The sequence below is a fragment of the Budorcas taxicolor genome, chromosome 11, assembly GCF_023091745.1.
Source record: "Budorcas taxicolor isolate Tak-1 chromosome 11, Takin1.1, whole genome shotgun sequence".
Classification (NCBI taxonomy): Eukaryota; Metazoa; Chordata; class Mammalia; order Artiodactyla; family Bovidae; genus Budorcas; species Budorcas taxicolor.
The window spans coordinates 158054692-158077952 of NC_068920.1; the positions used below are offsets into that span (position 1 = coordinate 158054692).

The 23261-nt window shown below is 53.3% G+C and overlaps 1 protein-coding gene across 1 annotated transcript in view; it reads left to right on the forward strand.

The window, feature by feature from the left end:
* The window catches only part of DNM1 (dynamin 1), a 43395-nt gene that overhangs the window by 17930 nt on the left and 2204 nt on the right, over nt 1–23261 (forward strand). The window contains exons 10-21 of the mRNA XM_052649648.1: nt 635–773; nt 7873–7959; nt 9924–9994; nt 10180–10231; nt 10437–10448; nt 12759–12872; nt 16844–16953; nt 17860–17971; nt 18435–18446; nt 18826–18996; nt 20313–20554; nt 20928–21143. Coding sequence (XP_052505608.1) covers nt 635–773; nt 7873–7959; nt 9924–9994; nt 10180–10231; nt 10437–10448; nt 12759–12872; nt 16844–16953; nt 17860–17971; nt 18435–18446; nt 18826–18996; nt 20313–20554; nt 20928–21143 — 1338 coding nt within the window. The remainder of the gene's footprint in view (nt 1–634; nt 774–7872; nt 7960–9923; nt 9995–10179; nt 10232–10436; nt 10449–12758; nt 12873–16843; nt 16954–17859; nt 17972–18434; nt 18447–18825; nt 18997–20312; nt 20555–20927; nt 21144–23261) is intronic.

The following is a 23261-nucleotide window of genomic DNA, read 5'->3' on the forward strand; positions in this document are numbered from 1 at the left end:
GGCCCCATTCCACCCCATTTCCCTCCTTCCAGCCAACACCAAGAACAGTGGAGCAGGAAGGAAGACTGGGAAATAGACCGGTCCTTAAAATCTTAGCCTCTGCTCCAGGGATCCAGAGCTACACTGGTCCTTCAACAAGAAAATTTAAAACACCCGCTATGTGCCTAGGCAGTGAACCAGACCAAAATGTTGCTGCTTTCATGCAGGTTCCATTCCAAGGTTTGGCATGAATTTACAGACTGCATTGGCTAAGGCACAGGAAAAAAAACAATCTCTCTCCTAGTCTTAAAATAAAATGCTTTCTTCCCAGTAAGGCTCTCAGAGACAACCCAGTTCAGCAGTTTTCAAACCATTTCTAGCCACAGAACCTTTTGTAGGAACAGAATCTGAAGACAAAGCAAGACATATGCACCAACTATAAGCAAACCTTGTCTTATCCTGAAAAGCATCAGTTGAAAGACCTTCATTAGAGTCCCTCCTGCCCATTTTACAGATGGGAACACTGAAGCCCGGAGAGGGGTAGTGGGAGGACCCCGAGGGCAGAGCTCAGGGGGTCGGGATGGGGCCGTGGCCTGGTACTCCTGGCAGGAGCTGGCCTGTGACACTGTGCCCTTCTCCTGCTCCGGGCATTCAGAACCGGGCTCTTTACCCCAGACATGGCCTTTGAGACCATTGTGAAAAAGCAGGTGAAGAAGATCCGAGAACCTTGTCTCAAGTGTGTGGACATGGTTATCTCGGAGCTAATCAGCACCGTTAGACAGTGCACCAAGAAGGTAACTGGCACCCGGCCAGCCCCTCCCACCTCTGCCCCGCCCTGCTCTGCTGCCAGGCGCTCCTTCCCCACCCCACCCCATTGCCCCCTAGTAGCATGTACAGACCTCAGCGGGGTGGGGGAGGCAGGCCACCACAGTCCAGGAGAGCGGGACTCTCTGAGGGGGCCTCAACCAGCCCCAGCCCCCAGGCTGGGGGGACCAAGGGATTAGACATTGGAAAGACAGGTATGGTAGTGGTTATTTGCTCCGAGAGCCCACCAAGAGCTCCCCCAGCTCAGGGAGAAGAAGGACTCAGTCCCCTTCCTGTTCCCAGAGGTGGGGTCATCTTTGGGATCTCCAGGGAGGGGTTTCAGGGAAGTCTTGGCCCTGGAGACAGAAGAGGTACAGGACCTTCTTGGGTGCCACCCTAGGGGCCTGGACGGCCAGAGGGATCCAGAGGACCCAGGTCAAGCAGGTACCCCAACTCCCCACCGTCCTTCATCTTCCCCATCTCACCCCCACCCTCACTCAGGACCCTCACTCAGGACCTTCCCTGTCCCTTCCATCCACATCCAGCCTTCCAGGGACAGAATCCTCCTCCATCTGCCTCACAGAACCACTCAAGGAGGGCAGAGCAGGGCAGGGATGATGGTACCCATTTCACAGCAGGAAAACTGAGGCTCGGGAGATCAAGTGACTTGCCCAAGGTCACGTGAGCTCGGAGGTGGCAGAGCTGTAACTCCGAGCCAAGGCTTTGGACTCCACCCCCCAGCCTCCCTTCCTCTCCCCTCCCCATAGCTGTCCTGGCCCCTCTCTATCACCATCTTCACTCTTTTCTGTCTTTCCTCTTCTCTCTCTGTCTTTCCAAACTGAGCTCCTCCAGACTCCATTGGAGGAGAGGCACAGGATGCCCCTTGAGGAGAAAGGGAAGAGCCGGAGTAGAGCAGGAAATAGAGAATGGAGACCAGGCAGCTACACAGCAACTCTGGGAGGCGTCCTCTGCCCCATAGTCTATGTAAATGGCGCCCCCTGGAGTTGTGCAGTGCACCCCCTGGGCAGCGGGCTGCCACGACCTTGGCAAATAGGGAATGGTGCTGGGCTTTGGAGGTGGGACGAAGCAAATACAAGAGGTTCTGGGAAACCTAGCATTGAACAGAATGGAGGTGAGTGGAGTCCGGGCCTGGGTCAGCTCCTCAGCAGGACCCCAGGCTGTGACAAAGATGGCGCTGGAACAGAGAGAGGGGGCAGGATTTAGGGTAGCTGAAGAGTCGCGGAGCCAAGCCCTGGGAAAGAATATGAACTCAGTAAGGGCCCTTGGATGGGGCTGGGGCTTGGTCCCTCAGACCACTCCTATGCCCTCAGAGCCCTGTGGGGGGGCGGCGCTTGGCAACACCCGGGAGGTGCCAGTCTGGGTGGTAACAGGAGGGCCAGGCCCAACGCTCACATTGTCTTCTCTCCTCTCTCTCTTTCTCTGTGTCGGTGTCTCTCTCTCTCTTCCCTCGTGCCCCTGCCATCCTACACCCCGCACCCTGGCTCCGCTTGGCCTTCACTCCCCTCCTCCTCCTCTCCTGCCCACCCCTGGCTGCACCCCGTCCTGTTCCCCCTCCTCCCGGGTGCAGGACGGGCCTCTTCACACCTGACCTCGCTTTTGAAGCCACAGTGAAAAAGCAGGTGCAGAAGCTTAAAGAGCCCAGTATCAAGTGTGTGGATATGGTAGTCAGTGAGCTCACGGCCACCATCAGAAAGTGTAGCGAAAAGGTATGATGGCCGCCTGGGAGGGGCTGGGCCTGGCCATGGCTTCCTCACGGCCAGGGCCTCCTGTGGTGGGCTGCAACCAGCTGCTGAGCAAGCCTGGCAACCTCTCAGCCACTCAGGTGGACCCAGGCCAGCCTAGGTGGCTCCTGGCTCTGAGGTCCGGTGCCAGCTTCTAACCCTGGGTCTACAGTCCTCATAATTCCTTCAGGTCCCCACCTCTGCCTAGCAGACTGCTCTCACCCAAGCACCCTCAGTGGTCCCTTTGACAACAATGATGATGAGCTGGATGCTGTGTATTGAGCACCTACTGTGTGCTAAGCACTAGGCTAAGTGCCTGCCCTTGTTATCTGACTTCATCCTTCGAACAGTCCTAAGCAGTGGATAGTCTTATCCCCATTTTACAGATGACAAAACTGAGTCTCAGAAAAGAACAGCAGAATGGGATTCAGATTTGTGGAGACCAGGGGAAGAGGTCTTGGATCAGGGCCTCCTGGGCCAGGGAAGCCATCCCAGTCCCTCAACATGAATTTGCCTAAAAGCATATTGGATTACTCTCTTGATTGCAATCCATACACGTTTGCCAGGGTCAGCCTCTTTTGAGTAGTCTCTGACCTTTCAGATGCCTTTTTCCTATTTGTCTACTTCGGGGCATTTGGGGGATTTTTCACCAGATCATCTAAAGCAGTCCTTCCCAGAGGCCTGCATGAGTCCAGCCTCGCTTGTGTTTGAGAAAGCTCCTATGCTGGGAGGTGGGGGAGTTTCTACCTTAACTTCATGTCTCAAGTAAGGTATCACGGTTTTTGTGGCTCATACACAATTAGTCCTGTGCACCCCTTTCACAATCCTATCTCACTTTTTCTCACTTTTGTGCCAGATGGGAATGGATTAAGCAAATTAGCATCCAGTGCCTGATCCAGGTGGAATCAAATCTGAGCTGGATTCTCTATTGTAGAGTATATATCATGACATCTAAATCATGGTCCCACAACATCATGACTACTAAGCAATATGATCTTAACTTTAGTTAAACTAAAAAATACTGAGTTTTTTTTTGGCTTGCACCATGCATGTGAGATCTTAGTTCCCCAAACAGGGATCAAACCGAAGCCCCCTGCCGTGGAGGCATGGAGTCTTAACCATTAGACCACCAGGGAAGTCCCGTGCATTTATTTTAAGCTGCCTCAAATCTCTTTACAAAAGAAGACAATATATATATATTTTTTAATTTTGGTTTTTCCTAGTGAAAGTGATACATTCTCAAATAGAGAAAATTTGGAAAGCCCCTAAGAATTAAAAGGAGGCAACAACCCCCCCTTTCAAGAGAACCACACTGAGACTTTCATACATTTTCTGTCAATACACTCCTCTTTTATTTATTTAGATTTAACTAGTTTATGCATTTTTTCAACTTTTTAACTTTATATTGGAGTATAGCTGATTAACAGTGTTGCAATAGTTTCAGGTACACAGCACAGCAACTCAGCTGTACATATACAAACTACATATATAAACTCCCCTCTCATCCAGGCTGCCACAAACATGCTCCTTTAAAAAAAAAATGGAATTAGCAGTGTTGATTTCATTCTGATCATACATGACTGCTACCAAAATATCCAAACTGCACAGAGAATGCAAAAGTCCCTATAACCCCACAACCCTAGAGATAACTGCTGGCGGCACTCCTTCCTTAACTAATTACAAATATTCACCAGTTTTAACCAAAGAGAGATCACACTGACCACACTGATCCATGGGCTCTTTTTTACTGAATAGTATGAACTGAAATCCTTGCAGTAGCTACGTAAAGACTATGCCCTTGAACAACTGTACTGTATTCCACTGTAGAAATATGACATCATTTGCATAGTCAATATCCTATTGACGGACACTTAGGTTGTCTCAATTTTTTGTTTTTCATTTTACAAACAGTTCCGCAGTGAATAGCTTTATAAATGTATTTGCATATTTATCCTGTTGTTTCTTTAGAGGAAATTTCTAGTCTAGAACTGGCTAGTCAATGGATGTAAGCATTCACACTTTTGGTAACTTCTGCAAGATTTGCCCTCCAAAAAGTTTTAACCAAGTTATTCTTCCAAACTATTTTTTCTATACATAGATTTATGTACATTATTAGGTATTCACACTGTGAATATATTAGTGTCCTGCTTTTTCTCCCAACATTTTGGTGGGTGTTATTGCAAAGTCAATGTGAGCATTTTTAATGGTTGCATAATATTCTACTGAATAGATTTATTTCTGTCATGGTTTATTTAACCATTTTCCTATTGATGAACACTGAATTGTTTCCTGTTTTTCAATATTATAAATACCCTGGCAATGAATATCTTTGTGTATAAATAATTTTAATTTTCTTTTTCTAGGATTATTTCCTTAGGACAGATTCCTCGAAGACTGATTACTAGATATAAAAATTGTGAAACACTGCTGAATTGCATTCCAAAAAAGCAGTAATTAGGGTAAATGGTAATATGTTGGAAACAACCCAGATGTCCATCAAGAGGGTATTGATTATAGTATTATACAATGAAAGACTAGTTGTTAAACAGGCAAGGGATATTTATTTCCACTCATATGTCCTTCCACAATGTACTGTGGAGGGAAAAGCAGGTTTCAGAAAATAATCTATAGAATTTAGGGAGAAAGTAATATATATAAATGATAAATATACAAAAAGTGAAGTACAGTATAATAACCTACATAAATTATAAAGTTCTAATGGCATAGTTATTAACCATTATTTTGAGAAGGTAAAGAACATAGGAATTTTTCTGTTTCTACTTCACAAACTTCAGTCATTTTCAGATTTCTTATAGTGAGTTGGTAAGTTTTTGTAAGCAGACAACTGATCAACAAAGACTTTAGAGAGGAAAGCTTATAAATTATTTATTTTAAAAAATGCCCTTTGATTGATTTAATGCATAGTAGTTTTTTGGTTTACATAGCGAAATTCACCCATCTTCTTCTTTTTTTTTTTTCCTCCCTAAGTCTTCCAAATTTAGGAACCCCCTTCTGCTAATTACCCCTAGCCCTGCTGGGCTTAGAGTTTTCATCTCTGGATGAAATCTGGAGTTTACTGTCCAGCACAGGGTGTGCTGCTCAATCCTCTCAACAATGCCAAGAGGGAAGGTGCTATTATTACCCCATTTTACACATGGAAACACTGAGACTCGGAGGGGTCCAATCACTTTTCCAAGGACAGTCAGCAGGGCAGGGGGCTGGCTTTGAACCCAGAGCCATGTGGCCTGTGTTCCTGACTCCTAAACAGTGGGCTCCAGGCTGACTGCCCCACTTAGCCAAGAACTGAGAGAGAAAAGATCCATTTTAAAAACTGGCTGAAAGTCCTGGAAATGCTCAGAGGCAGCCAGAATGGAAAAAGATGCTCAAAGGGAACAGAACTGCTCAAAGGGGCTGAGGCTGCCCTGTCGCTTGTGACACGTGGAAAACTTGACAACTGTAGCATCCAGGAGGTTAGTGGGAGAACTGGTCATGCTCTTTGGCAGATTGCTCCCTCCTCCTCCCTCCCTGCCCCTACCCCAACCCTACCCTGGGAGGAAGCACTTGGGACCATCTCAGAGGAGGCTTTTCTGGTAGCCGTGACTCAGTCTTGGAAAGGAACGACAGCGCATCCTTGAGCTTTGTGGGGCAGCAGGGTCCGCAGGACCCCTCCAGCCAGCATTTGTTTTTAAGCCCCTGGTCTCAGGCTGCCTCTCTCCCAGGTCCCCTGAGCTTGGCCACATGAGCCACACCCTTGGCAGAGTCATGGGATGGTTGCGGGGATGTGGCATCTCTCAAGGCTGCTTCTCCTGGGCTGACATCCAGGATGCTGCTTTCTTCCCCACCCTCCTGCCTCTCCTGAAGACCTCACCCCATCTCCTTGGCCTCCTTCTTGCCCTCAGAATCCCTATTTGTGACCCAGGCACACTAACCTTCAACTCTCTTCCCACATAGGGGGATCTGCCTGAGAGACCTGAGCCAGGCATAGGAAGAGGGACAAGGTGTGGGTCTAGTTTTGCCCAGCCTGAGCCCCGCCCAGCAGAGGAGCAGGTCCCTGGGAGTAGACTCCCGTCCTCAGCAGCGCAGCAAGTCCCCCTTTCTGAGGAGTTTCTGGTTCATGAGCCACAGGGCAAAGAAGCCCATGTCTGCTCACCCTGGCAAGAAGGGCAGAGATATCCATCCTTCATTCATTCACTCATTCCTTCAACATTGCCCTCTTTGAGCACCGTGGTATGCCCAGCCTCTGCCTTCAGGGCAATTACAGTCCAGTTTGGTGAGGGAAGAGGGTGTGTGTTGCAGGGGGTGGGGGAGGGGACATAGAGGTTATCATGGCAGACTTTCTGGAAGAGGTGACATTCAACAGAATCTTGAAGGGGGAGTCCATCTGGGTTTTGTCCAGAGCCTGGCTGAGCTGGGGACAGAGATCATAGGCCAAGGATTTGGAACAACTTCCCTTTTGGCCTCAGTTGATTAAAAATTAGGAGCGGGAGAAGGGTGCTGCTGAACTTCTACCCCAAAGGAGTGGGGCAGACACAGGCAGGCTGGCCAGTCAGCTCAGAGCCAGGCAAATGTGTCTGGGGGGTGGCAGTGCCAGGCCAAGGCATGCAAAGGGAAGCAGAGTCAGTTGGATTCTACCATGAAGGCCTGGGGCCCAACCAGGCCCCCCGCAGGGTACTGCTCATGCTGCTGGCCCCCCCAACTCCGCATGCCACCCTACCCCCCATGCATGCCTGTGCCTCCTGCATGGCCCTTGTGTGACTGTTGGTTTTCCCCTACCTCCCCTTCCCCAGCTCTTACAAGGAGCATTGCCTGTCCCCAGCCTGACTCAGGAGGCCAGCTGGCACCTTGGGCCCTGCCTTCCCCAGATTCTCCCCGGATAGTAATCTGCAGGCTGTTACCTGCCTGGTTCCCCACCTGAGTGTGCCTGCAAGCCTTTGCGAAGGCAAAGCGTAGCCCTGAGGTTGAGTGAACGTTTGGGGAGCTAACTGTGCCCCCAAACAAAGGCCTCAATCGAATAGGTCTGCTTCCAAGATGGCTGCCAGCAAGATGGCTGCCGAGGAGCAGGCTGATTCCCAAGGCACTTGTGCGCATGGGAACTACCAGCCCCATGAAGTTGCCCAGGTAGGCTAGTAAAGAGGGCCCAGACCCGGGAAGACGCTTGAATTGCCATTTGGATCCCATGACTGAGGGAAAGGGGTGGCCATGGCTTGGTGCCATCAGCTTCCTGGGCCCCCAAGTCTTGGGCTTTCGGTGTGTCCCTCCCACCCCACCCCGGATTCTGGTGGGCTTTGGGTGCCCCCTGCCCGTGCCCGCTGTGTACCTGGCTCTCTCCCCTGCCACCCTTTCTCAGCTCCAGCAGTACCCCCGGCTGCGGGAGGAGATGGAGCGCATTGTGACCACCCACATCCGGGAGCGCGAGGGTCGCACCAAGGAGCAGGTGAGCCCACTTGGCACTGCCCACTCTTCCCTGGCCTTGAACTCCTGCCCCTGGGCTCACCTCCTTCTTCCCAGTTAGTCTCTTATGCTTCAGTCTCTCTTACACTTTCTCTCCCCATATTAACTTTATGCTTCTCTCTTACTCTGTTTTATTGTGAGAAAAAAATACACATAACATAAATTTCACTGTTTTACCCACTTCAATTTGTGCAGTTCCGTGGTATTAAGGACATTCAGATTGCAACCATCACCACCATCCATCTCCAGAACTTTGTCATCTTCCTAAAATGAAACTCTGCCCGCCTCCACCTTAAGCAGTCCCTGGCAGTCCAGTGGTGTAGACTCTGTGCTCCCAATGCAGGGGGCTCAGGTTTGATTCCCAGTTGGGAAACCAAGATCCTGTGTGCTGCATGGCGCAGCAAAAAAAAACACACACACACACACACACACACAAAACACAATGACTCCCATCCCACCCTCTTCCCAGCCCCTGGCAACCACCATTCTCCTTTCTGTTTCTATGAATTTGACAAGTCTCGGTGCCTCATATAAATGGAAGCAAACAACAACTGTCATTGTGTGTCTGGCTTGCTTCACTTAGCGTAATGTTCTCCATCCATGTTGTAGCACGTGTCAGAATAACTCTCCTTTTTAAGGCTGAATCATATTCCATTGTTTGGGTAGACCACATTTTGCTTATCCATTTGAGTTGGGGTTTTTTTTTTCCCCACCTTTGGGCTATTGTGAATAATGCTGCTATGAACATGGGTGCACAAATATCTCTTTGAGACCTTGCTTTCAGTTCTTTGGAGTGTATTCCCAGAAATGGAATCGCTGGATCATATGGTAATTTTATGTTTAATTTTTTGAGGATCTGCCATAGAGTTTTCTACAGAAGCTGTTCCATTTTACAGTCCTACCATCTGCTTCTCAACTTTCTATACTCTGATCATCCCTCTTTGGGCCTCTCTCTCTAGTTCCTGTTTCTCTGGGTCACCATACACCCCCTCATAGGCACCCTCCCTTCCTTTTATGTAGTCATCTATCAAATATTCATTCATTCCATAAGAGGCATGTCCACTGAGTGCTCCTCTGGGTTGAGAGGAACAGAAGTAAGCAGGCCCCCTTACAGCTCTCACAGAGCTCACAGGTGAGCCCTTTTTCCTTGTCCATCTCCCTGTCATCCTTCCATCTGTACCCACTTCTGGCTCCCAGTCCCCAGCCTCATCCTTATACACTCCTTCTCCACAACGGTGCTGTCCTCAGTCGCTCACTTTTTTCAGTTTCAATTTTGGCTGTGCTGGATCTTCGTCTGGCACGCACGGGCTTCCCTCGTTGAGCATGAGCTTTACGGCGCGTGGGCACAGTAGTTAAGACACACAGGCTTTAGTTGCCCCACAGCATGCGGGATCTTAGTTCCCTGACCAGGGATCAAACCTGCATCCCCTGCATTGGAAGGTAGATTCTTAACCATTAGACCATTGGGGAAGTCCCAAGTATATGCATTTTAATGTTGTCATATATTGCCAAACTGCCCTCCAAGAAGGTGATACATGTTTATACTTCCATCTATGGTATGTCTTTCTACAATTGTGCCCACATTGGTCCCAATATTTATTATTAATTTGAGAGGTCAAAAAGGGTCCCATTTTAACTTACATTTCTTTGTGAACAGGAGGGAGTATTTTTTACATATCCTTATTGGTTATCTGCATTTCTTCTATGGATTACCCATTCAGGTTCTTTGACTATTTTGGTTTGTGTTTCTTGTCTTCCATTTATTGATTTCTAGGAACTCTTTATTTATTATGGATATTATTATGGATATCTTTGTTTATTATGGTTTATAGATTTATTTCTTATGGATTCTATATATGCTGCAAGTATGCTTCTCCCAGCTGTTCATGCATTTTAAAACTCTATGGTATCTTTTCCATTTGCCTGCTGACCTGTGTATCCTTGAAGGTCATGCTCCTCATCGATATTGAGCTGGCTTACATGAATACGAACCATGAGGACTTCATAGGCTTTGCCAAGTGAGTGCTCCTTGGTCAGAGAAGGTGACAGTTTGTGTGACTCTGTGTGTGTGTGTGTGTGTGTGTGTGTGTGTAGGGCCCAGGCCTGCTGAGGCAAGCCTCTGGGTCTGGTGCCCACTGAACAGTAGCAATGAAGCTGGACCTCTGGAGAGAGGTTCTGGGACTCTTCCTTCTCTCCTCATTAGTGCTCAGCAGAGAAGCAACCAGATGAACAAGAAGAAGGCTTCAGGGAACCAGGTGAGTGAACTCCAGTGCCCCAGCCGGAGGGATGGAGGGTGCCGGATGGACGCCAAGCTCTGAGAGCCCCCTCCCCCGAGGGGAAGGGTCCCAAAGGGGCCAGGGAGCCTGTCAGATGCCAGCCACAAGCCTCCCACTCTGCCTCAGTAACCCTCTCTCCTCTCTCCCGATGCTTCTCGTGGTTGCTATGGTTACCTCTTTGCAGGATGAGATTCTGGTGAGTACCAGGACTGGGGCTCTTGGTTTGTATAGTGAGGGGGAGGAGGGGACCCATTTGTAGTGGGGATGCTCAGGGGTCAAGAGGACACCTTTTGGTTTGAGCTGCTTGCACACAGCAACACATGGGTGTCCACACAGGCACTCAGGCCAGAGGCAAGGCTTAGCCACACACAGAGTCCTACCAATCTGTCCTTTGGTGTGCATGAGCTAAGCATCTCCTTCATCCAGAGGGAGACCACATGGGCTGGAGTGGGTCAGAATATTTGGCAGAGACCTGGCATTGCATAGGAGCTCTTTAATATCTGTGAGATGGATGGATGAGAGAGAATGTTTATAAGCTGGCATCCCTACCAGAGAGTTGAGGAAAGAGATGAATGAAATGTCAAGAAACCGGGGTCTCCTCACCTGCTCTGTCCTTCAGATCTCTGCTGAAACATCATTTCTCAGCCCCAGTTGTACCCCGAGCCTTAGAGTCTGAGCTTTTCCAGAGGCCATAGTGTCTGCAATCAGCTAGATGCTTGTGTACTTACTGACATCATATCATTTCCCTCTTGAGCCCTCTAAGGGGAAGGGCTGGGTCTGTCTTGTTCACCAGTAAATCCTTAGCCTCAGTGCCTGGCACCCAGTAGATGCTCATTAGAAGGAAGGAGTTCATGAATGCAATATCCCAGGGCAATTCGATTCAGCAGACAGTCACTGGGGCCTACACTGTGCTGGCCCCTGGACAGGAGCCAAACTCGAGTCCTGCCCCTTGTAGGCTGGGCTTGCAGTCAGGCCCCACGGGGAACAGGAGGTTCCCGGTGCCCAGGGTCTGGAAAGGGGGTTTGGATGAGCAGGGAGGAGGGCAGAGCTGCGGTGGCCGAGGGAGCACAAAGGCTGGGAGTCAAGGGAGGAGCAGGGCAGAGAGGTCTGCTGGTCAGATACTGGAGATGGAGGGCCAAGGTGCGGTATTCGGACTCAATTTCAAAGACAGTGACAAGACGCCGAGGGGGTCCTCTCCAGACGGGGACAGGGTGGGAGAGGATTCATGGAGGCGCCTGGCTCTTTGTCCCTGTTAACCGCTAAGGCAGCTATTAGCTGTGATCTGCTGTGTGACTTGGGTTCTCCACAGGCTTCTCAGGGAAGCCAGAGAGGATACAGGAGGACTGGGGGCAGGGCAGGCTTTGAGAGCCTCAGAAGCAGGCTTGACCCCAGAGGGCTTTCCTGCTAGCCTCAGTCTCCTCTGTCTTCTCTGGGTGCTCAGGGGAGAAGCCAGGGAGGCCAGGGTTTGGGGGAGGGAGTGGAAGCAGCTCCCTCATCCCCTCAGTCTGGCCTGCCACCAGGGTCTAGTCGATGGCCCTGCCCTTGGACCAGAATCCACAGGCCCAGATCTGTGTTGATGGCTCAGGACGGTCCCAGGGCCAGCTGTTTCCTGCTGTGAAAAGAGACCTTTGCCCATGACTCTGGGTTTCCCCGGGGAAGAGGAGTCTAGGCAATTTGTGCTCAGCAACCCCCCACCCCCACCTCCCACTCTACCACCACCACCCCCCATCTGGGACCTGGAGACAAAAACTCTTAGAATCCCACTGTGGCAGCCTTCGTGTATTCATGCCACAGATATTTATTGATCACTTACTTACTGTCTGCAGAGCACACTGCCAAGTACTAGGATACACCAGTAGGGGAGAGAGTTCACAGTTTAGCAAGGCAGACTGACATGAACTAATAATCACACACACACAGATTCAAAATCCCAGTCATCATCATAGAAGAAAACTTCAGGGAATGATGAAAGATTATAATATGGGTTCTGATTATCCTGGGAGCCAGGGAGAGCCTGTCTGAGAATGTGACTTCTGAGCCTGTATCCAGAGGATGGAGTTGGATTTGCCAGGCAAACAGAAGGAAGTGTTTTCTAGGCAGAGTCAACATCAGCATGTGCAAAGTCCCTGAGACAAGTCATTGAATAAGCTGACTCTTAAGCTGAGAAGATATACTTTGGCTCCTGTTGCCCAGTCAGCCACCTAAACTCAGCTTGCACAATTTTTAGTGCTGGGAGCTCATTCCCTACCAAGGCCACCAGTTGCCTGCTCAGATGGCTCTGACTGTCAGAGGCTCTTTATCCTGAACTGACCTCTGTCTTCCACTCTGTTCACTTGTGGTTCAAACCAGGGCAGATCTGGCCCCTACCGTTCCTGACCAGCCAGGCCTCCAAAAGCTGAGGGAGGGGTGGCCTTTTGAGTGTCTCTCTCTGCCTACCCCATCTTCCATGGGGAATCCTGGCCTCTGTCCAGTGACTTCCTGTCCCCCCCACCACACAACCTTCCAGGTCATCCGGAAGGGCTGGCTAACCATCAACAACATCGGCATCATGAAGGGAGGCTCCAAGGAGTATTGGTTTGTGCTGACTGCCGAGAATCTGTCCTGGTACAAGGATGACGAGGTAAGTAAAGGGACACTTGTCATCAAGGGATTTGTCTGGTGGCCAGAGTCAGGTTTAGATCCTGCCACAGGCTTGGAGTGGACTGGACCACCAAATAGGAGTATTTGATATCTGTTTCACTGATTGATTGACTTATTTTTGGCTGGATCCAGTACTTAGTTGCAGTGCACCGACTTAGTTGCCCCAGGGCATGTGGAATCTTAGTTCCCCGACCAGGGATCAAACCCATGTACCCTGCCTTGGAAGGCGGATTCTTAACCACTGGACCACCAGGGAAGTCTCCCAACAGGGGTATTTAAAAATCCCATCAAAGAGCTTTGAGTGAAGGTGGGAAGTAAGGACCATAAGCAGGCGATTCTGGGGGCTCATCCAGGCAGGATGGGGAAGATGGCTTGGCCGGACGGGGGAGCTTGGGGGCTGAGTGCCCTGGAGAGGGTGGGCAGGGGTGCTGAGCGTCCTTCTCTGACCCCACCAGGCCCACAGCCTTCCTGTTTTCTTGCTCCAGGGCGTGCCTGCTCCTCTGTGGCCCCCACAGGCCCATGACACACACAGTCCAGCTGCCAGACACAGTGTTAACCCCTGCGCCCCAGTCCCCCAGGCCCTGCAGTCCAAGCGAGATGCCCAGGGTGCCTCCAGCCGGAGGGTCCAAGACTAATGGGCCCCACAGAGGTGCCACACCGAGCCTCTCCCTGCCCGCCAGGCATAGACCCCCCTGCCACTTCCCTCCCCTGCTGTTGGTCTCCTTTAAGAACCAGTCTATTTGGCTTCCACATCTGGATTCCAGAGGTGACCAAAGAGAAGAGGGAAGGCTGGGACGGAGTGGGGAGGGGGTGGGGGTGGCTTGTGGTAATGAACTCCAGCTGGCCACGGGGTGGGGGAGGGGACCCTCTTCCTCCCGAGGGCGCTGTTGAAGGACAGCGGGGAGCAGAGCTTGGGGTGGTGGCCTGTGAGTTTGGTCTCCAAGCCCCCCTTGGTGATCCCTGCCCCCCTCTGAGTTGCCTGAGGCAGGGCCCCCTCCCCACTTTGGGCAGGCCCCTCTGTCATCACTGGCAGGGGCGCCAAGCCATCTGGACCTCATTACCCCAACCCTGGCCTCTCCCAGAGCCCGGGGCCCCTTGAAGGGATGGAGCATGAGGTGGCGGGGCACGCGGGGGGTGGGGGTCGCTTCCTGCTCTGCCGCCCAGGGAGGCTCCCTAGACGTGTGCTGTGGACGGGCAGGGCGGGGGGTGCCGACTGCTGGCCCCCACAACTCCTGGTGGCCCTGTGCTACGGTTCCTTACACAGGGCCGGGGGACATTGTGAACTGGGGCTGAGGGCCAGCGACTGTCTACTCTGTGGGGGAGAAAGAAGTGTATCTGAGAGCGCCCCCCCACCTCGTTCTCGTACGTGTGTACGTGGGGGGGTGTCTTTTGGGAGCTTTGTGTGTACATCTGAGTTGAGTCACGTTGTGATGCTGGCGCTGTCTGTGGGGGTGGGAGTGGGGTGGGCAGAGAGTGCTGGGAGGTGGGGGCCTGGTGGACGTGGCGTGTGGGTGTTTGACAGGAGAGCATCTGGGTTATAAGCATCAGGGCATGTTTGGTATATGAGGGTCTGCGTGTGCAGACCACGTGTGCCCGTGCTCAGTATGTAAGTGCCAGTGTGTCTGTGTGGCGAGTGGGCTCCAGGAGCAAGGACGTGCATGTGGCGCGTTTGAGAATATGTATCATATGTATGGGGGATGTAAGTATGGGAGAGGACCAGAGTTCCATTGTGAGTGGGTATGAGTGTGTGTCTGTGTGAGCTTGTGTGTGTGTGCACTTGTGTGTGTGTGCACTTGTGTGTGTGCGTGGGACATTGGATGTGCGATTTAAAACTTGAATGCAGGAATGTATGTTTCTGAGCTGGGGCGGTGTTGGTGCTGAGGTGAGGGTGCCTGTGTGTGTTGGATGTGAGTGGATTTTTTTTTTTTTTTTGCACTAAAACCGCTGGGGTCACAGAGGTGGTCCGGACTGGGGAGAGGCTGATCTGTACCCCTTCTCCACCCAGCCACCAGCCATCTGCTCTTTAGGACTTGGATGGCCCTCTGGGCAGACAGGCGGTTGCCCACAGCCCAGCCCTCACTGACCCCCCATCTTCTCAGTCTCCCTCCGCCACCCATCAGCGCCCCTACCCCATCCCACAGCAGCGTGGCGCCCCCCACCCCCACCTCCCTCGGTGCCTCCTCCCAGCCTCCACCCTGTGCCCCCCAAGCTCCCTGCCCCTGCTCCAGGCTCCGGTTGTGGGATGGCGAGCAGGGGTCGGTCCAGGTCTCCAGCGGCGGCGCCGAGGGTCTAACCCAGCCCAGCCTAACCAATGTGCAGACTACTGTACAATTTGGGAGTCCTGAACAGATAGTCTAAACACTGGGTAGACGGAGTGGAGGGGGTCCCAACGATCCATCCAGGCAGCAGTGTCTGTCCGTCGGGTGTGAGTTCGGCCCCGTGTCCCAGAGATGCAAGGCCCCTCAGCCCAGCCCAACCGGTCCGGGGTCCCCTCTCTGCTCCAACTCCCCTTCTGCCTCCTTTGACGTGGCAGGGGTGAGCGGGAGCTGTGGCTGGGAAGGAGGGGCCTGGGGAGGGGGCCGGCCTGCGGGAAGGAGGAGGCTGCTCCTCACTGGATCCAACCCCAGGGCGGGTGGCGGCAGGGCCTCCCTCGAATGCTTCCAGATGTTCCCTGGCCGTGTGTGCGACTTCCTCTTCTCCTCCCCCAGCCGCCCTCTGGGGCTCCCGGCCACCCGCCTGGCATAAAGAGGGCTTTATGTGGCTGGACAGGCCAGGCGGGTGGGTGGTGGGTTGGGGGTGGGCAGAGGGAGGTGGGTAGGATGACACCAGGATGACGGGGAGCAGGGTCCTCCTAAATCCAGCACCCCTACCCCACCCTGCCGCCCAAGATCCTGGGCGAGGCCCAGAGTCCTCCAAACCCACACCGACACCCCACCCCACCCCGGGGCCTGGGCCCAGTGGAGTTGGGTGGGCTCATGGGGTACAGGCAGCAGACACCCTTCCCCTCCTCCCAGAGCCCCATCCCCGGGTACCTCCTCTGCAGACTCCGGAGCTCCTCCCCTCAGTGTGTAGGACAGAGCAGCCTACAGACACATGTGCGCATAGGCCTGGCACCCGCATGCCACCCACAGATAAGCATAGCTCCTCCCAGACAATACAGATAAACCAGGTTCAGTCCGTTATGTAAACTATATGTACGTGTCCCAGAGGCACATTCGTTCAAACACACAGATATTTGTAATTGCCGTGCATACCTAAACGCACGCATACAAACATGCTCACCCACACAGTCGGACTGGCACCTCCTCAGGCACCCTCATGCACACAGAAGGACACACAGGCACAGGGACAATGGTGAGAGGGCACATGCTCTGGCAGGCATGGATTTGCACAAACACAACGCCACACATTGCACACACTCACCACCTCCAGGCTTGTGCTGTGTGTCTGTCTGATTGCTAACACATGGGCGGCTGTGGGGGGGTTGCTGAGCCAGCCCTTTGAAGACACCAGGCTCTGGTGGCCACCCCCCCTTTCCCTGTGTCTCCAGTCAGGAAATGAAGTCAGAGGCTTATCCAGCGCAGACCCCATTGGCCAGGCCGGGGGCGAGAGAGGCCGAGTGTGGGGGTCCCTGGCTGGGGCTGACTTGGCTTGTATCCAGGGCTTCTTGGGGCGGGATGTGGGAGCCAAGCTCAGCCTCACCACCCCGGGCTCTTGAGCTCTGGCACTAATGCGGAGGTGGTGGGAAGGGCTTGAGCCAAGGTGTCCAGCAGGCCCAGGGCTCTGGGGCCAGGCTCTCACCAGATGGCGCCTGCGCAGTTCTAGGGGGCTGGTGGTCCCTAGTCCCAGGTGCCCACCCCAACCCCTTGCCCCAGCACAGAGCATCTTTACGGAGTGAAGTGGGGGCAGAGAACAGCGCCAACCTCACCATCACTCCTTGCTCTCCCTCAGGAGAAAGAGAAGAAGTACATGCTGTCCGTGGATAACCTGAAGTTGCGGGACGTGGAGAAGGGCTTCATGTCCAGCAAGCACATCTTTGCCCTCTTCAACACGGAGCAGAGGTGCCCGCCTGCCCCCATGGGGCCCACAGATCCAGAAGGGAGAGGCACCTGCCCCCAGCCCCCCAGCAAGTCATTCATTTGACAAACATTTGTTGAGTTTCTCCTCTGTGCTAGACTCATGTCAAGATCTCCTTCCTGGCCTGTGCCCCCCACCCCCATTTCCTTTCTCCTTCCCACCTGACCTCCCTCCCTTTCCCCCTCTGTCTCTCCTTCCCTCCTTCCTCCCCTTCTGCAAGCACTTGGTTAGTAACTGCCCTGGGTAAGATACTGTCAGTACCAGGCCTCTCACCTCCCAACCCAGGGCTGACTCTAGAGGCCTTTCTCCCACTCAGAGATGCGGGTTCAATATAGCTGCCAAGAGGAGAAAGCCAGGGAGGGGGCAATGGGGCTTGAGATCTAAACCAAGGACTGCAATGTCACGGGTGCCCCTTTGATGAGGCCTCAGTCCCTTTCTAATAGAGTATTTTACTGCTCATTTCACTGAATTCTCACAAGGACCCTAAAAGGCAGGACTTGTTACTATTTTTAACTTTTTATTAATTTATTTGCCTGTGCTGGGTCTTAGTTGCGACACACAGTATCTTCGATCTTGTGGCATGCAAGTTCTCTAGTTGCAGCATGTGGGATCTAGTTTCCTGACCAGGGATTGAACTCAGGCCCCTTGTATTGGGAGCATGGAGTCTTAACCACTGGACCACCAGGGAAGTCCCAGGAATTGTTATTATTAACCCATCTTCCAGATGAGAACACTGAGGCTGGGAGAGAGGAAGGGACTTGCCACAGCTGGGAAATAAGAAAGCCAGGACTGGCCCTGCAGGCATGATGACCCCTGACCACGCGTGCCCTTAACTACCAAGGTGAAGGGGCTTTGCCCTGTCTCCCCTCACCACTGGCCCCACCTTGCAGGAATGTCTACAAGGATTATCGGCAGCTGGAGCTGGCCTGCGAGACACAGGAGGAGGTGGATAGCTGGAAGGCCTCCTTTCTAAGGGCTGGCGTGTACCCTGAGCGTGTTGGGGTGAGTGGCAGGGGAGGTAAGGGAGGGGCAAGCAGCTTAAAATAAGGGGTCCTGCAGGGGAGCCACCCTCAGTGATGCCAAGTCGTGCCATATTTTCGAGGTATTGGGCTCCGAAATAGCAGGGATCCTCCCCCTACCTGCCCCGGGGTGGGATCAGTTAAGCCTTCCTCCCATCCTTCTCCAATGCCATTTTACGTGACCCTTTTCTGCTGCAGATGGCGTTTCCTGTATCCCTTTCATATGATGGTGGTTTCTTGTGATTGCCCTCACTTTTCTCCCCTCTTTCACTGTGACAAAGTTGAGAGTTGCCTTCGAGTTGGGGTGCAGCGCCCAGATTGCTTACTCAGTCTCTCCTCTTTCCTCTCTATGTGTGTCTGCTTCGGCTATGCTCACTGGTGGCGGCGGCGGCGGCGGTGGCAATGCTGATGTGGTGACCTCTGTGGCTTTGGTGTGGGCCTCCCAGGACAAAGAGAAAGTGAGTGTGCCCCTCCCTCACCCTCTGCCAGGCATCTCTAGCCTAGGGCTAGATCTGGCCAGGTCTTTAGAATCCAGAAGGGACCTTGGAGATGTCCTTTTCCTAATTTACGGACTGGAAAAGTAAGGCAAATTCTAGGTACTAGAGTCAGAGCCAAGACAAGGCTGAATGAGGGCCTGGGGTCCTGAGAGGCACTAGGGTGGGCACTCGTGTCCAGAGACCCAGAGCTTTGGGGGAGCTGGTGTCTTTGTATATAGGCCAGCTGCTTCTCTCTGTGCTCCAGCTTCTAGCCATCCTTGAAGGGGCTGGGACCCTGGGGATGCCTCGTACCTGGCTTTGAGGGCCCAGCCACCCTGATGCCCTTTGTTCTTAATGGCAGGCCAGTGAGACGGAGGAGAATGGCTCGGACAGCTTCATGCACTCCATGGACCCACAGCTGGAGCGGCAGGTGGAGACCATCCGGAACTTGGTGGATTCATACATGGCCATCGTCAACAAGACTGTCCGGGACCTCATGCCCAAGACGATCATGCATCTCATGATCAACAACGTGGGTTCACCACCTTGTTGGGGGGCAGTAGGACCAGGGAAGTGGGTGGCCGGCTTGGCCTCGGGTAGACACAGGCCAGCCATGGGGGACTGAATCTGGGGAGGGAGGCAGGGGTCCATGCCAGAGCTGTCCGATAGAAACTTCGTATGAGCTTCACATATTACTCTATAGATTCACACAACCAAATTGTTCCAGACATGCTTAAATTTTTCCAGAAGGGGCTCAGAATCTGCATCTTTTGAGAACTCCCAGACCATGTTTTGAAATACTTCCCCCAGAAATACTTCCACCTGTAGCTTAATGAAAAACCATAGCCCTAGGGGAATTAGAACTGTGTTGAAATCTTGGGTTTGCCACAAATTCCCTGTGTGATTCTAAGCAAACAACTACCCTCTCTGAGGCTATGTTTCCTTATTTGTAAAATATGGATAATAATAGAATTGAGAATTAAATGATTATAAAGTGCATAACAACACAGTTCCCAGCATGTGATAGGTGCTCAACATATATTTAAATAACAAATAAATGAGACATAAGCCAATGGCATAAAAAACCTCCACAAATATTCTCTCCACAAATATTCTCTCCACAAATATTCTCTCCACAAATATTCCAGAGCCTGGACCAGGTAACATTGAGGGATTTTTAAGAACATTAACCCACCTCCTAAACACAGAGACTTGTATTTCACCCAGTCCTGGCACAAATTCACACCTGGTACTAAAGGGCTCAGAACATTTTAAACTGTCATTTTCCTTATTTCGGTCCAGTGGAACATACAAATCTTTGGAAAGGATGTAACTACCCATTTTGGGCTTCCCAGGTGGCATTAGTGGTAAAGAACCTGCCTGCCAATGTAGGAGACATAAGAGACGCAGGTTTGATCCCCCTGGAGGAGGCCATGGCAATCCACTCCAGTATTCTTGCCGGGAGAATCCCATGGACAGAAGAACCTGGTGGGCTACAGTCCATGGGGTCGCCAAAAGTCAGACATGACTAAAGCAACTTAGTACTCATTCATCTCATTTGACAGATGTGGAAACTGAGGCTGAATAAAGCTGAGTCCTGATGTGTGATATTAATAGCCCTTGGGTGTCCGGCCTAGATCTATGGCCTGAACAGTTCACTTTTCTTCTCTGGATCATCTGAGAAAAAGGGCAAGTGGGGGAGGGGGGAGCAAGGGAGATCTCTGAGTTTAGGCAGTGGCAGAGCCCCATACCTGAGCTCCGATTCCTAGAAGGGCCGGGGAGGGGAGGGCAAATTTGGTTGGTACAGGCCTAGGGGTCCAATCTTCTCCTCTCTTCGCCCACTCGCAGACCAAGGAATTCATCTTCTCGGAGCTGCTGGCCAACCTGTATTCGTGCGGGGACCAGAACACACTGATGGAGGAGTCGGCCGAGCAGGCACAGCGGCGTGACGAGATGCTGCGCATGTACCACGCACTGAAAGAGGCGCTCAGCATCATAGGCGACATCAACACGACCACTGTCAGCACGCCCATGCCCCCGCCTGTGGACGACTCCTGGCTGCAGGTGCAGAGCGTACCGACCGGACGCAGGTACCAGGGCCGGCTCCCACGGCCCCAAAGCCCCCCAGCCCGGGGCCCGCGGGAGGAGGGCCGGGACCGGGCAGTGGCGCGCCCGCGTCACCGGGGCGGCTCCCACCTGGAGCGAGGGGCGGAGCTTAGAGAGGGCGGGGCTTGTCGCGGGGCGGGGCTTGCCGTGGAGCGCCGGCTGCCGGGCCGGGTGGAGCAGGGAAGTTGGAGCCTCCGGGAGGGAGGGCGGGGTTAAACACCCGAGAGAACCCAGGGCCGAGAGGGGCGGGGGCTTGCGCGCATGGGCGTGGCCTGCACCAGGCTGGGGGCGGGGCCTCGGTTTGGGCGGAGCAGCTCATCTTTCCCCTGCTTGTCCTTCTGTTTCTGTCGCCCGCAGGTCACCCACGTCCAGCCCCACGCCTCAGCGCCGAGCCCCTGCCGTGCCCCCAGCCCGGCCCGGGTCGCGGGGCCCTGCTCCTGGGCCTCCGCCTGCTGGGTCCGCCCTGGGGGGAGCGCCCCCCGTGCCCTCCAGGCCGGGGGCTTCCCCTGACCCCTTCGGTCCTCCCCCTCAGGTGCCCTCGCGCCCAAACCGCGCCCCGCCCGGGGTCCCCAGGTGAGTAGGGGCTGAAAGCGGTGGCAGAGATCGCCGGGCTGGCGAGGCCGGGAGGGAGGTGGGGCGGATCCTGGAGCATCGGCCTGGGTCGCCAGAGCCGGGCCTCTCCGTCCAAGTCACTCGGACCATGGGTGCCAGAGCCACCGGGGGTGTGGCCGAGGGCTGGCGGAGCCTGCCCCCAGGGAGCGCTGAGTCCCGCAGGTGGTCGTTTCTGGGAAGGGGGCAGTGGGGCTCATCCCACCTGCCCTCTTCTTTCCAGCACTTGCATGGCGCTTCCCTCCTTTTTCACTCTCTCTCTCCCCCATACTGCATCCCTTCTTTCCTTTCCAGCCGCTCTCCTTCGATCTCCATTCCATCCTCTACTGCTGTCTCCCAGCCCCTAGGGAGCCTACCTTCAGGTCTGAGGATCTGAACCCAAATCCTTTCTGGATGGGTAGATTTTTTGTTCACTTACACTCAGGGCTACCCTGGTGCCCCCACTTCCCCAGTCCTGAACCTTTGTCCTCGAGGTTGTCCGGCCTCTGTCCCACAGGAAAAGAGGCCAGGTTGTGACTGTGTGACCAGCACGGTGTGTGATATGTATGTGTGGGCGTGCACACAGGTGTGAGAGTGTAAGAATGGCACCCAGGCATGTGGTAGGGCATGGAGCAGCTGGGAAAGGGGTCTGGGAACCATGGGAGAGCCTGATGGTTTTTTCCCTTCCCTTGCCTCTGGCCCCACCCAGCCTGGACCAAGGTGGTGGGTGTGAGAGCAGGAGTGGGTAAAGGCTGCCGATTCCCAGAAATTTCCAGGGAAAAGGATTCTGTGTCATCCCTTGCCTTTGCCTTCTTGATCCATGACCTTCTTTCAAGGAAGGTCACTCTGATGTCTAACTCAGTCTGCCCTGTCTCCACTGGCCATGTTCTCTGAGGAAGGACACATCAGACCAATAGCATCCATTTATGTTTCCAGATGGCTGAAGGGGAGGGCCATGGGTCTAACATCCATGGATCTAAAATGAAGCAGAGATGGGGCTTGCTCTGTGATGACCTGATGGCCAAGGTGGAGGGGTTAAAGCAGGCAGCACGGTGGTGTTTAGGGATGCTGGACTGGAGTAGGCCTTCAAGCAAGTTGCTTTCCTTTCTAGGGCCTCAGTTTCCCTTCTACGAAATGATACTTAACATTCTGCCTTCCCAGGGTTGGAGTCGGGATCAGGGGAGACAGTGACTATAGATAGAGACACCACATTAACTGGAAAAGTGGCCATAGAAACTCTCTGTCAACTTCCAACCTGAGTTCAGATCTCTAAGGGTATTTGAGATGCCCAGGCCTGTGCTGAGGTGTGACATGAGAGCTGTAATATTTGGTACCTGCTACAGCTCTGGTCTAACTGACACATGGAAAGTCATGGCCTCAGGGAGAGAGCAGTCTGGGGGGCTTCAAGGCAGCTTGACTTCCGTGAGATCCCAGGGCTGGTTGAGATAAGGTTCAGGTGGTGAGGAGCTGGGAGGGCTTTGGGGTAAGGAGCAGCAGGTAGGCAAAGGTTTAGTGTGGAATGCATTAAGAGCTGCTGGCCAGAGCAGAGTGCAGATAGAATGAGGAAGAATCGAAAAAGATTGCCCTGGGTGGGGTGGAGCAGGTTGGAGAAACTTTGAAGTCCGCTGAAGAGGTTGTCTTGTTGGGACTCAATGCCGTGGGCAGTAGGGAGCCACATGAGGCTCTTGGGTTGGAGATGTGAGAGCTGGACCCTAAGAAAGCAAGGCCTGTCCCCTCTGGAGCAATGCAGGTGGCCCTCTGAGCACGCCAGGCACGAGTGTGCAGGGAGCTGGTGCAAATTGCCTCCTGTGTGCGGGAGGCAAGCTTCTGTGTTGTGACCGCAGCCCCGCGTGTGCTTCAGTGTGCCCAGTGGCTGCATGCCCCAGATCCACGCTGCACGTGCCGCCAGCCAGCAAGGTTGCTGGGCCTTGGGGGGGGGAGCGGTGTATGCGTGTTGTTTGTGGGCATGTGTGTCAGCGTGTGCATGCGGGGCCGTGGGCCCTCACCGCATGTGTGTGCACGCCCAGGCGTGTGCGTGTGTGTGTCCCTCAGCCCCAGGCCCTGCTCTGTCCGTGCGTGTGAACTGCCATGTTGATTTCGTGC